This window comes from Pinus tabuliformis, chromosome 6 (genome assembly GCF_031772625.1).
Source record: "Pinus tabuliformis cultivar Carrire ecotype Pingquan chromosome 6, CPIR1, whole genome shotgun sequence".
NCBI classification, from domain to species: domain Eukaryota; kingdom Viridiplantae; phylum Streptophyta; class Pinopsida; order Pinales; family Pinaceae; genus Pinus; species Pinus tabuliformis.
This window is the reverse complement of record NC_142292.1, coordinates 1,593,808,472-1,593,821,860: the sequence shown is the minus strand read 5'-3', so window position 1 is coordinate 1,593,821,860 and position 13,389 is coordinate 1,593,808,472. Positions and strand designations below refer to the sequence as shown.

Below are 13,389 nucleotides of genomic sequence, written 5' to 3'. Positions count from 1 at the left end.
CATGAAACTAGTATTTAGTATGAGGTAAAGCGAGCCAATGATAAGAAGGTATGTGTTAAAGGTAAAGGAGTGATTGTTGTATTACTAGAAATGGTGAAAGAAGAATGATCAATGATGTATACTATGTACCTAGTTTAAAATGCAATTTGTTAATCATTGGGAAACTAATAGAGAAAATATACACAGTGTTCTTCAAGGACAAGGTATGTAAAATCATTGGTAAGTACCCAAGTAAGTAGTTGATAGAAAGGGTGGAGATGAAAAAGAGTTGGTTGTTTCCACTTATAATGAAAAATAAATTCACTCACTCTTTGAATGCTTATAAAACTAAGTGCTTGGACGAATCTTGGTTATGGAATTTAAGATATGGTCATTTATATTTTAGTGTTGTATACTTTTTATAAAATAAGTTGATAGTGTAAGGGCTGCCTAAAACTCAACAAATAATAAGCTCATGTGAGAGTTGTATGCTTAAAAAGCATCACAGAGAGAAATTTGTATCTATAATTTTAGATAGGGTGAAATCTCCATCGGAGATTGTACAAAAAAAAATTGTGTGGACCAATGAAAACACATGCTTTGGTCAGAAATATTTACTTTTCAACTTTTATTAATGATTATATTTGAAAAAATTTGGTTTATCTTCTAAGAGAAAAGTATGAAGATTTTACCATATTAAAAAGGTTTAAATCTATGGTTGAAAAAGAAAGTAGAAAATATGTTAAAGTTTTAAGATCATATAAATGTGGTGAATATATTCCAGATGATTTCATGGAGCTTTGTTAGTGGCATAGAATCAAGAGACAATTTACTACATGTTATACTCCATAACAAAAATGGGTGGCTAAAAGGAAGAATCAAACCATTATCAATATGGTTCAAAGAAAGCTAACAAAGAAGTATCTACCACATGAATATTGAGGACAAGAAGTTATTTGTTTAGTTTATATCCTCAACAAGATTCTGGCTAAGAGTGTGAAGGAACAAGTTCCTAAAGAAAGAGGGAGTGGTAAAAGTTCAAACGTATCTTATTGGAGGATTTTTAGGTGTGTAGCCTATGCACATGTACCTAAAGAGATTAGAAGTTGGATGAAAACAATGAGAAGTGTATCTTTACTTAATATAGTGAGGAGTGTAAGGAATATAGAATCTATAATCTCATTATGAAGAAGTAAATTATTATTATGGATGTTGATTCAAGGAAGAAGAGGCTTGGGATGGAAGCATATATAAATCTATTGGAGAGGGAATTGTATTCTCTCATTGAGGTGATGATGGAGATGAAAGGATGTGCAGGCTATAAATTTGACTCGATATGCATATACACTTGCTACAAGTACTTCAACAAGGAAATCAGCACAAGTTAGCCAACATAAAGGGAATTGTTTGGTAAAAATGGGCCTCAAAACAAAAAATGTATAACAAAATTATCTTTAAAAGAATCAATATGGTTCAAGATGATGATGTCATCAGCAAGGGAAAATATTTTGGAGGGAAAAGAAGAAAACCACTTTTTATTGTATTTATCGCTTATCTCTTTATATATTTACTCAAATGTCATGTGTATATACTTGTTGGATGCAAAATTAAATTCCACATCCAATGAGTATCCATCCTGCATATTTCTAAGTAGACCCATAATATATATATATATATATATATATATATATATATATATATATATATATATATATATATATATATATATATATATATATATATATATAATATGAAAAAATTGTGTTTAGTCATGGGTCTTGTCATAAGTATGTTTAGTGGGTACTCGTTAGATGTGGAATTTAAATCCACATACAATGGGTGTCTACACTTGGAATTTGAGTAAAACTACAAGGAGATAAGCCAAAAATACAATATAGTTTGTTAATTTGATGTAGTTTGTTAACTTGTGCTTCATTCAGATCTAGGCCTACTTCTTCGGCTATCCTCATTGTCTGAATTTCAAATTCTATTGGGAAGATAGGTTCTTTGCTAAACACTAGCTGATATGGGGAGTATCCTATGGTATTCCTCCAAGTCGTGCAATATACGAACATGGCTTCTGGTAATCGGGTAGCCCAATCATGTCTATGTGAGGTGACTGTTTTTGTTAGTATGGTCTTGATTACTTTGTTGGTACTTTCTGCCTGACCGTTTGCCTGCAAGTGGTATGGCGATGTGATTCTGTGTAAGATGTGATGATTTTTTAATGTAGCAGCAAGATTATGGCTTACAAATTGTGGCCCTCCATCCATAATTATTTCTCTACGCAAGCCATACTGCACGAAAATTTTGAAAACAAAATGGATTATTGTGTCCTCTGTGGCCCTTGGTAATGCTTCTGCCTCCACCCATTTAGTCACATATTCCGTTGCAACTAGTATATATGTCTTTTGATGAGATGATGGGTTTATTGGGCCAATGAAATCTAATGCCCAGCATTCAAAAGGTTCGATGACTAACTGTGGATGCAGGGGCATCTAATCAGATTGGCTAGGGCGACCCATTCTTTGGTAGCTATCGCATGCCTGGACAAGTTTCTTGGCGTCCTTAAAAATGGTGGGCCAATAATAGCCCATCTATAAGACTTTATGTCCAGTCCTTTGGTCTAGAAAGTGTCCATTGCAAGGTCCATCATGGTAAGCTTTTAAGGTGTCGTAGATTTCCTCTTCCCTAACACACCTGTGGATATGCATATCTTCTCCTGTGTGAAAGAGGTACCCTTCAATCCAGGAGAACCGAGTGCTGCGTTGCACTATTAATTTTCTTTCTCTAGGCGTCAGGTGCTTGGGTAATTTTCCCACTGCTAGGTAATTTATGACATCAGCGTACCATGGTGTTTTCATAGTTACAACAAATAGGTGCTCATCGGGAAACTGGTCTTCTACTGCCACTGCGTTGTCTGTCTTTGGCACACACGAGAGGAAGTCTGCCACTATATTTTCCTTTCCTGGTCAATCCTTGATTGTTATGTTGAATTCCTGCAAAAGGATTAACCGTCATGTCACTCTCCCATTTTTAATAGGTTTATTAGCTAAATATTTGATAGTAGAGTGATCAGTATACAAAACCACAGGGTATCATGTTATATAGTGTCTAAATTTGTTAATAGCATAGATTACAGCTAGAAACTATTTCTTGGTCACGATGTGATCAACTCAGCAGGAGTTAAATTTTTGCTAATGTAGTATATCGAATAAGGTTTCTTATCATCCTCTTGGCCAAGAACTGATCCAATGATGGTATATGATGCATCAGATGAAATTTGAAATAGTAAATCCTAGTTCGGGCCCCGTAATACTAGGGTTGTTGATACTAGCCGTTTTAACTCTTCAAAGGCAATGTCATATTTTTCAGTCCATATAAATAGTTATTTCTTGTCAAAGCATATAATGGTGCAGAAATTTGGGAGAAGTTCTTTATAAATCTTCGATAATATCCAGAAAATCCCAAAAAACTGTGTACCTCAGTTTGAGTGCAGGGGGTAGGTATTAAGAGGATTATCTGAATTTTCACTAGATCTACCTAAATTCCAGCTGTGGAGATGTAATGATGGAGGATGAGGCCCTCGGTCATCATCATGTGGCATTTCTCATGGCTTAAGCAGAGCCTGGCAGCAATTCATCTTTGCAGGACTTTCTCCAGCGTCTGTAATGCCAGCTTGAAATCATCTCCATAGGGTGTAAAATCATCCATGTACACGTCGAGTCCCTCGTTTATCAAATCTGCAAAAATGTTGAGTATGGCTCTCTAGAATGTGGCAGGTGTGTTGCATAGTCCGAAAGGAATACCTTGTAAGCAAACGTTCCCCAGGGGCAGGGGACGGTAGTCTTATCTTGGTCTTTAGGGGATTTTGTTGTAGCCACTGAAGCCATCTAAGAAACAGAAGAATTTTTTACCTGCCAATGTGTCTAGCACCTGGTTAATGAACGGGAGGGGAAAATGATCCTTTTGTGTTGCTTTATTAAGCTCTCTGTAGTCGACACATATACGCCATTTCCCATTCTTTTTAGGAACCACAACTAATGGAGAAACCCATTTGCTATCAGATATAGGGTAGATGAAATTTACATCTAACAGTTTCTGTAGTTCGACTTTAACAACATCCTTTAGGTGAGGGTTTAATATTCGTTGAGGTTGTCAAATGTGTCTCACGTCTTTCTTAGTATAGATGTGGTGCATACATAATTGGGGGTCAGTCCCTTTCATATCTGGGTAATCCCAAGCGAAAGCCTCTTTATATTTTCTAAGGAGTTGAATAAGCCTTTGTTTCTGGTCATCAGTCAGGTTGTTGTTAATGTTTAGGACTTTCCTTGGTTCAATTTCAATGGGTTTACTGTTATAAACAGTTGCTGTTGGTATTGTTTGGTCATTGATATCTTTTAAAGGATCTTATTCAATTTTGTTATCCAGGGCTGCTTCAATCATGTGACATTTTAGATTAGATACGACAGCTGGGTGGTTAATGTAAGTGTTAATAATGTCATCTTCTATTTGATTCTTAAATTCAAGAGCATCTACTATAGTTAGTGGTGATCGAATATTTTCAGTTAAATATGTTACAAAGTTGTTTCCTAATTTTTATTATAGTTAGGCTTGGCTATGCTGGAGGATAAAGCTAGGTTCTTCACATTGCTTCCTCTTGCTATAGTCATACTGCCTATTCAATAGCCTATGTAAGCATCTGTGGTCACTATCCAAGGTCTTCGTAGTATTAGAGGATGTCCATCTAGCCGATTTCTAGGATTAATAATCAAGAAATCTGCTGGGTATTCCCAAGAATCTACAGACACCATTACATCCTGTAATGTCCCTTCTGGTTTGACAACTGATAGGTCAAGAAGTTCCAGCAAGGTCATAGTTAGATCTAAGGCTGTGATGCCAAGTCTCTAACATCTTGTTATTGTGATAATATTAATGGCTGCCCCTAGATTGACTAATGCATTGGGGATGGAACATACATTTATTTGTACTGTGACTATAGGGTTTCCTGGGTCCTCATATTTCACCGGTGTTTCTCCGCCTGATAATAAATCAAATAAAGTTCCGACTACATGGATAGTTGGTGTTGCTTTTATTTTCCTCGTAGGCTTCTTGGTACACAATTCCTTAATGGTTTTTGCATAGATTGGAATGTCCTGAATAGCCTGGAGGAGGGTTATTTTTACACAAATATTTTTTAATTCTCCCAGGAGATCAAAATCGGGATATTTGATTGGGCGAGGTATAATCAATCTTTCTGGGAATGGTGGAGAAGAGGTAATGGTTTGATCATGGCTTTTCTATTTAACTGTATTCTCTGTTTGAGGTGTTTCTTCTACAGGTAGTGGTTCTTCTATTTGCATATTTTTATCTTCCTTTGACTCAATTATCCATCCAGACCTCAATTTGAGTTCATTACACTCTCTCAACTCGGTTTTCGGATCCAACCCTTCAATAATTTGTACTGACTAGACTAGTTTATTGTTGGGATTCGGGTTGGGCTAGGCTCGGAGTTGTGGTCATATGTTGGATTGAGGATTTTGTTGTAACATGTAAGGTGTTGGTAGCATAGGTTGAGGCAGGGGGATTGTTCCTGCTAGCTGGTTTGTAGGTATTTGCCAATTTGACTGCCAGTTTTGGTTTTGTCAAGTGGAGGGTGGCCATTGAGATGGATATGGGTTGTTCTGCTAACATGGTGGAAAGTAAGAGGAATTTGGCCAACTATTTTTTGGACTTGATTGATTGGACCAAGGTGGCATAGAAAATTCTTGTGGTGACCAATTAGGAAAAGGTTATTGTTTCTACCATGTAGCCCCTGTGTATTGCTGAGAATTTTATTGTGAGGGTTGAAAGAATGAAGATGGGTCGGGAGGCATACCTGGTTTTCATGCTTGCCATTGGCGACACTGATTTAACAGGTAGACTGGTTCCTTTTCTTCCTCTTCCTCTTTGAAGACTGCTTTTAACCCTGGAAGTGATGGGCAATCTTCTGTGGCATGTTCTTTGGTGCATATGGCACACGTCTATACCGTATCCAATGAACATTCTTTATGACTATGTTTCTTCTTGCATCAAGGGCAAAAGGTTGCCAGGTTTTGTTCTGCTTCGACCTGCTTCTGCTTGGCTTGCATGATGTGCAATTGTGTTGTCAAAGTTCCCAAGATATCTATTTTAAAATCTTCCAACAGGTTGCCAATTTCAGTACGAGTAATGCCTCCACCAGAGATTTTGATGTCCCTGGTGATCATATCACATTCATCTAGTTTTAATCTTGTACTGCCCCTTGAGCATCTGCTACACAAATTAATAATGTTTGCATAGTCTTCTTGATAGATATTACCTTTACCCATAATATTTAATGTCTATATCCATTGGTCTCTCATCCCCTTAATCAGTGTCGTTTTTACCACGTTATAAGGCAAAGGCAGATTTGCGTAGGGAGACCTTTGGAGGTTATATTGGAAACACTCCACCTACTCTTCCAATGATTCACTAGGTCTTGCTACCATTTGGAATATCTCATCTTTTAGTTCCCTAGATCTGCAATAATCTTGATATTTTTTAAGGAAAGCGGTATTCATTTGGTCCCAATCGTTTGTGGTGCCCCCACCTAGTCCCATAAACTAACACAAGGCTGCTACCTTTAACGTGGAGGGAAACATCTTTAGTTTCTAAGGGTCGGTGGTGTAATCATAACCCCGACATAGGACATCAAATTCAGACAGAAACACATCCACATCTTCTGATGTGAGTCCATGAAATGTGGGAATATTTTGTAGAGGGATAGCTTTCATGGGTGCGTTAACAGCTATGTCAACGATAGGATACTGTAATGTAGAGGTCTCGGGTGCTTGTGGATTATTGGCCATTTGATCAAAGATATTACAGTACCCTTCTGGGATTTCTGGAGCTAGAGAGTTATCCCTTGGTTGTCTATAATAGGTAGGAATGATCCTAACAACACTCCCTTGATCTGGGACACTGGGTGTCTTTTGTTCAATTACTACCTGAGGGGATCTCGGTTCCTCTATTTCCCCTGTTTCTGCTCCTCCTTCACGAATGTTGCAAGAATTCCCTTCTTGCGAGGGTGTTGTTCCTGAATTTTCAATGTCTTGACAACTCTAATCAGTCCCTTCAGTTTTACTGTGGACCTCAGCGTAGGCTACAGATGGTGAACCTGTGGCCCGAAGGGAGATAGTAGGTTCTCTGGAAGAAATGGTTCAGGGACCTACTAATGGCTGAGATTCAGCTTTTCTTAAGATGTCATCGATAAAATTTGATCATCCAAGGGTCACCGGTCCCTTATATTTTTTAGGTTTGGGATGTGGAATTATATTGTTTTCTAGTATTTTCTTCTTATACATTCATGCAAAAATTCAAATGTTTATTTCTACCTTAAGTTCCTAGCAATTCTGCTGGAAAGCAGGTAGGGGAGAAGGCATTTTACTTGCTCCTTACACAGGTTCTTCCCTTCCATTTTTAATACCCAGTTCTCTCTCAACAGACAAACATCAAACACCTACTTCACTTTTCTGTAATTGTGCTGAAAAGCGGGTGGAGGAGCAAGCACTTTCTTTCTCGTTACGTAGGTTCTTACCTTCTGTTTTCAATACCCAATTCTTTCCCAACAACAATTATTAAACATACATCACTCTTTGTAAGGTGGCAACAATCTCCCCGACAACTACTAATTACCCCACATTAATCATCAACCCGGGCAAGTCCTTTTATTTCAAGAGTGTACACAATATGTGCATGTTATGAATTTACAGAGTAATGCTTCTTAAAATGAAGTATAGATATTTAATACAAGAACAAACAGAAGCATATAATAAACTCAAATTACAATCATTAAAGGAAATATGACATCTAAGCTTCAAGATTGAATTCTTTACTGAAATCATAATCAAATCTCACACAAGAAATTTAATCAACAATAACATTAGCCGACAGCATAGTAGCAATAACTCATCTCTTCCTAGTTGATTCAATCTAAATCATACTCAATCTCTACGAAGCAATCCAGATGGAAATGATATCAATATGAGAGATCAATAGCAATAACCAAACTCTTTACAGTTGATTAAATCAATCCGAATAATTATCTAAGTAACTCAATCTATAATGAATGTAAACTAAATCAAATGAGAGTGTTGTAAATCACATAAAGCAAAGATATTCCTTCAATTCAAAAAAACAGTAAAAAGCACATAAGATGGGAAAATTAACAAATTAATCAAACTTGTTGAAATGAGAAAGATATAATACAAAGAAGTAGTTTAATCCACCAGAGGTCGGGCCCTTATCTGCCAACAAATGCTGCTAAGCTACTTCAGATAAGGCGAATGAACAACAACCTCAAATTATATATTAATCATCAAACTTGAGTAACATTACAATATGATCGCATTCTCTCGACAACACGAATTTGTAAATTAAAATTATAGTTTGAAATAACAAGGATTCCTCCCCTCTCTTCCTACAATCATCTTCTTTATAATCGGAAAGGGTAAAAGATAAATGTGATCCCTCAATATCTCCTGATCCTGAGGGATTTGCAACTGATTGCTAACTTCAAACACCTTTCCTTTTTCACGCTGATCCTCCTAATTCTCCCTCAGCCTTGTCCGCAATCAATGTGTTTCACCCTCCGTTTGTTGGTTTATGATGTTCCATCGTTAGAGAACAAGAACTGTTCATTTCGTCATTTTTTTGCATATATAAGAGTAAAAGTCAGTTACTATGGCTAAATCTTAACTGCGAGTAATTAAGTTGTTTTTTATCATAATCAATCAATATATTAAAGCATTAAGATATGAAAAAGATAAGAAACAAGGAAAAAGGTAATGAAATTAATGGTAAATACATACCCATTTTGTGGCTCAACAAGTGCTACAAATTTATTTTAAAATTTTAGTGCTAGATACTTTTTTTTTCAGTACTAAACACTTCTTTTTTAATTTTTAGATATACACACTTTATTTTTGAATTTTTATTCCTACCCAATTTTTTTGAATTTTAAATACATGCAAACATAATTTTTCGAAGAAATATTTGGATAAAGATTTATACATTTAGTTACTCATATGTTTTAGTGATATGAAGTCAGGCACACATTTTATTACTAGAGACTTTTTTGAATTTTAATTTTTCATGGATGGAATCCTATGTGCATGATGACTTGTGATTCAGATTTATGAAAGAACGAACTTAAATGAATATTTATATAGAAACACAGAGATATAACAAAAAATGGACTTCAATTAATTAATATCAAATGTTGAAAATTATTTACTTGTAAAATGAAAATCAACTAGCTCAGGTGATGGTGGCTTATCTGTATGAAGAGATGTGACAGCTAAATGTCTTCTAGACTATGTTAGAATAAGGATCAGAGTCCTTTTTATTATTGAAAAACAATGAAAAACTCTAAACATCGAAAAATCTAACTGTAGGAGATGAATCACCAAAAGTTTGTTGGCCCTGTTGGGGTTAGCTGGGATGCTAGCTTCCTGGGATTGTAACATTAGCATACGATCTTTTTTTGGCATGCACAATACCTGCTTAGAAATATCTATCTCAGGAAAACAACTTTCGACTGCAAACCCTTGCCAATGTATTCTTTCTTCCCCATTTTCAAAAAATGTTGTTTAGGGCGTCAAAATGGCTTTGGAAGTTGAGGACCCAAAAACCTACCAAAAATAGAAAACAATGGTGGAAATTAGGAAATTGAAAGGAAAAAGTGTTGGCCCATGTGGAATAGGCATGTGGCAACCAATATCCACCTAGATAAACATGGTTGCTTCGAATATAGTGGTGGTTTGGGATACATGCAAACACCAAATTTTTAAAAATTGTGTATATCGCTATCCTTGATGTTATTTTTATATAAAGTAGACAAATATGTTATCTATAAAACTAAATACACATATTTAGTCATTTGTCTATATATATATATATATATATATATATATATATATATATATTAGATTGTGCTAATGATGGCCTTATAATTTGAAGGATATAATGAATTTCATTATTTAAAAAGAAATATATAAAATTAAGAACATAAATTTTGAAAAAGTAGCTTGATCGAGAACACTTTATTCTCTACAAATCCACAAGCTTTTGGATAAAGATTTTGTCATTAAGTTACTCAAAGGTTGTACTAATGGAAACATATACATTACGTTTTACATGAAAAGTAGCATACCAATGAAATGAGAACTCAAAATTCAATTTGTGTACACATATTTTAGTGCTACACACTTTTTTTAGTGCTTCATACTTTTTTTGAATTTTTAGTACTACACACTTTTTGCTGGTACACACTTTTTTTTAGTGCCACACACTTTATTTGAACTTTTAGTACTACACACTTTTTTAGTGCTACATGTTTTTTTGAATTTTTAGTGCTGCATGCATGTTTGAATATATAGGATGCTACATACATATATCGAGTCATCCGTGTAGATTATATATATATATATATATATATAAAATGCTAAAAAAAAATTAAAAAAAATGTAAACTTTAACCATTTATTCTGACCTTGCCGAAATTGTCAATACCTTTACTGTCCAAAAGGATTCCTTAGAGAAATCAAGTATGCAAAATCGCATCGAAATGAAAGATCCCATTTATTTGGAATTTTCATTAGAAATTGTAATATAAATAGGCCAGGCACGACAGGGAAATGCTATATAGTTACAATAGGAAGCAAGTGCTAATGGCTCTTGTTTCTGTAACGCCGTTGATTTGGAGATCGGGTGTCCACAGATTGCTGATCAGCTCCAAGAATGATCGTTTGGCTCTCTGTCAACAACTTTCAAGTGCTGGAATGCTAATGCCAAAGAAATCTGTGACGCCAATATTAAGCATGAGCACTCAAAGACGCACAGGCAATCATCATTCCAACGTCTGGGACGATGACGTTATACATTCTCTCTCAACGTCATACGCGGTATTTATCTTAATCTCATTATTGCCTTATGTTCCTTTAAAATTAATGTATTAAGCACTGCAGTTTCACATGTTAAAATCCATCATTCATCAATCTCTGCAAGATAACTTTGTATTTCATTGAAATACGCCGTGACCAGGCACCTACATATCGTGAACGAGGAGAAACGCTTGTTGAAGATATCAAACACCGACTTTTGAGTGACATGAAAGATAGCTGCAGTGATGCCGCTGACGATTTAATCCGACGTCTTCAGATGGTGGATATTATCGAATGTTTGGGAATTGATAGACATTTCCAGCCTGAAATAAAAGAAGCTATCGATTACGTTTACAGGTTAAGCATTACACATGAATTTGATTTTCCATTTATAGGATTCAGTGATTGTATGCACTTCTAGATGATACATACTCATTCATTGATCATTAAAACCTCATGCATCGATGATTAGCAGATATTGGAACGAAACGGGCATCGGGCTCGGATCAAGAAATTCCGGCATTAAAGATCTCAACTCTACGGCGTTGGGATTTCGGGCACTCAGAATGCATCGATATAATGTCTCTTCGGGTCAGACAGAATAAAATATACCCTTGATGTCGTTTGACAGTTAAATAAGTGAGCTGAGATAACTTTAACAAATATATTTGATACTTATAGAATGTCATGCACTGATGAAACAGACGTTTTAGAGAATTTCAAAGATGAAAACGGGCAATTCTTCTGTAGTTCCAGTACTGGTGAAGAAGGAAATGCTGATAAAGAAGTGAGAAGCATGCGGTCATTATTCCGAGCTTCAAACATTTCCTTTCCCGGCGAAAAAGTGATGGAGGAGGCAAAGACATTCACAACACAGTATCTAACCCAAGTTTTAACAGGACACACTGTAGCTGACATCGATGAAAGCCTCCAGAGAGAGGTAAGTTGTAAACACCTTTTTTAACTTCTGGTATTGTATGCAAACTCTTCGCATCTGGAAATTATTTATTTATTTTGTATGTTTTACCCTCCATCTGGTATTGTATGCAAAGTCAAGTTCAAATTATAGCGACTATTATGTAGAAATTGGCGCGATCCATTAAATAATTTTAGTTCTGCAGGAGTGACGTTCTGGGATAGCCTATATCGCAGGAAGTTTTTAATTTTTTTAATAAACATTTTGAATTATTTTCAGATGGGATACTTCACTAATAAGCCGCCTTCCAGACCACATTCAAAAAATATTCGAGTTTTTCATGAAGACATCGAATGAATGGACTGCTGAAGTGGAAAAAAAGCAAGGGCGTGACATGGCGGCGTATATAAGAAAAAATGGCGTATGTACTGTCTATGATTATTAGAGACATCTATGCAAAACATGCTTGTACCCTTTTTTATGTCCTTGTTATTAGTATGTCTGTATGAATGAAATATCTGACCGCTTGCCTTCACTTTTAGTGGGAGCGATACGTTGAGTCTTATCTGCAAGAAGCGGAATGGATGGCGGCTGGATATGTCCCCTCGTTTAATGAGTACTATAAGAATGGCCTCGCTAGCTCCGGGATGTGTGTGTTAAATTTGATTCCGCTTCTGTTAATGGATCAAATTCTACCAGACGACATTCTGAAGCAAATAGTCTATCCATCCAAGATCCATGATCTGTTAGAACTGACGATCCGAGTCAAGGACGACATAACGGACTTTGAGGTATTTGACATTCAAATTAATGTTCATTTTAAACATAAGATGAGATTAGGATTTGTTTTAACATTTGCCACTATGTGTGTGTTTGAAGCAAGAGAAGGAACGCGGGGAGGTAGCTTCAAGTTTAGAGTGTTATGTGAAAGACAATCCGGAATGTACCCGTGAAGATGCTTTAAATCATATGAAAGGCATCCTGGATCTTTCTGTCAGCCAACTGAATTGGGAATTTCTAAAGCATGACAATACAGTGCCGCTGTGCTGCAAAAGGTTTACTTTCAATCTTGCACGAGGCATGCACTTCCTCTTCAAATACAATGATGGCATAACCCTTTCTGACAATGAGGTAAAGGACCAAATATTCAAAGTTCTCATCCAGCCACTGCAGCTGTGACTGTGATCGTAATGGCGCATAGCGTTATCAATTTGCCGAGGGGTTTGAACATGTCGGCCTTATATTGCCACCGCTATGCTATAAATGTGGCTCAAAATATTCCGTGTTTTTGGTGGCCAGTGGTAACATATTTTTAATATCATAAACAATATTATAAATCCTATTGTTCATTTTTTGATCGCATAGTCCAACGAACCTTTTATATTGTAAAAGATTATTTATCACGTGAATGTTTTGAAGCCTTTTTTATATCTCCCACTTTATTTTGTTTGAAATTTAGCATAAATTTATTAAAGTAACAAGTTGGGTTTGTGTAATTTATAAGTCAGTTGTGTTATAATTTTGATGTTTTAAAAAAAGTCGATGGCTTGAA

General features: G+C 35.9%; 1 protein-coding gene across 1 annotated transcript; it reads left to right on the top strand.

The window, feature by feature from the left end:
- Positions 1-10,669: 10,669 nt before the first annotated feature.
- LOC149264930 (delta-selinene synthase-like) lies at positions 10,670-13,147 on the top strand. The gene is made up of 8 exons (XM_089401253.1): positions 10,670-10,942; positions 11,082-11,278; positions 11,397-11,512; positions 11,626-11,861; positions 11,991-12,049; positions 12,117-12,258; positions 12,380-12,628; positions 12,717-13,147. Exons 1-8 carry the CDS (start codon positions 10,676-10,678, stop codon positions 13,014-13,016), a joined length of 1,566 nt encoding a protein of 521 aa, XP_089257379.1. The 5' UTR covers positions 10,670-10,675; the 3' UTR covers positions 13,017-13,147.
- The last annotated feature ends 242 nt before the right edge of the window (positions 13,148-13,389 follow it).

Bases quoted from the DNA above. Each gene is read 5' to 3' on its own strand.
- LOC149264930 (XM_089401253.1), top strand. From the start codon at position 10,676: ATGCTATATAGTTACAATAGGAAGCAAGTGCTAATGGCTCTTGTTTCT. The intron at 11,279-11,396 runs GTTAAGCATTAC...GATGATTAGCAG, and splicing joins GCTATCGATTACGTTTACAG to ATATTGGAACGAAACGGGCA. The intron at 11,862-11,990 runs GTAAGTTGTAAA...TTCAAATTATAG, and splicing joins ATGAAAGCCTCCAGAGAGAG to CGACTATTATGTAGAAATTG.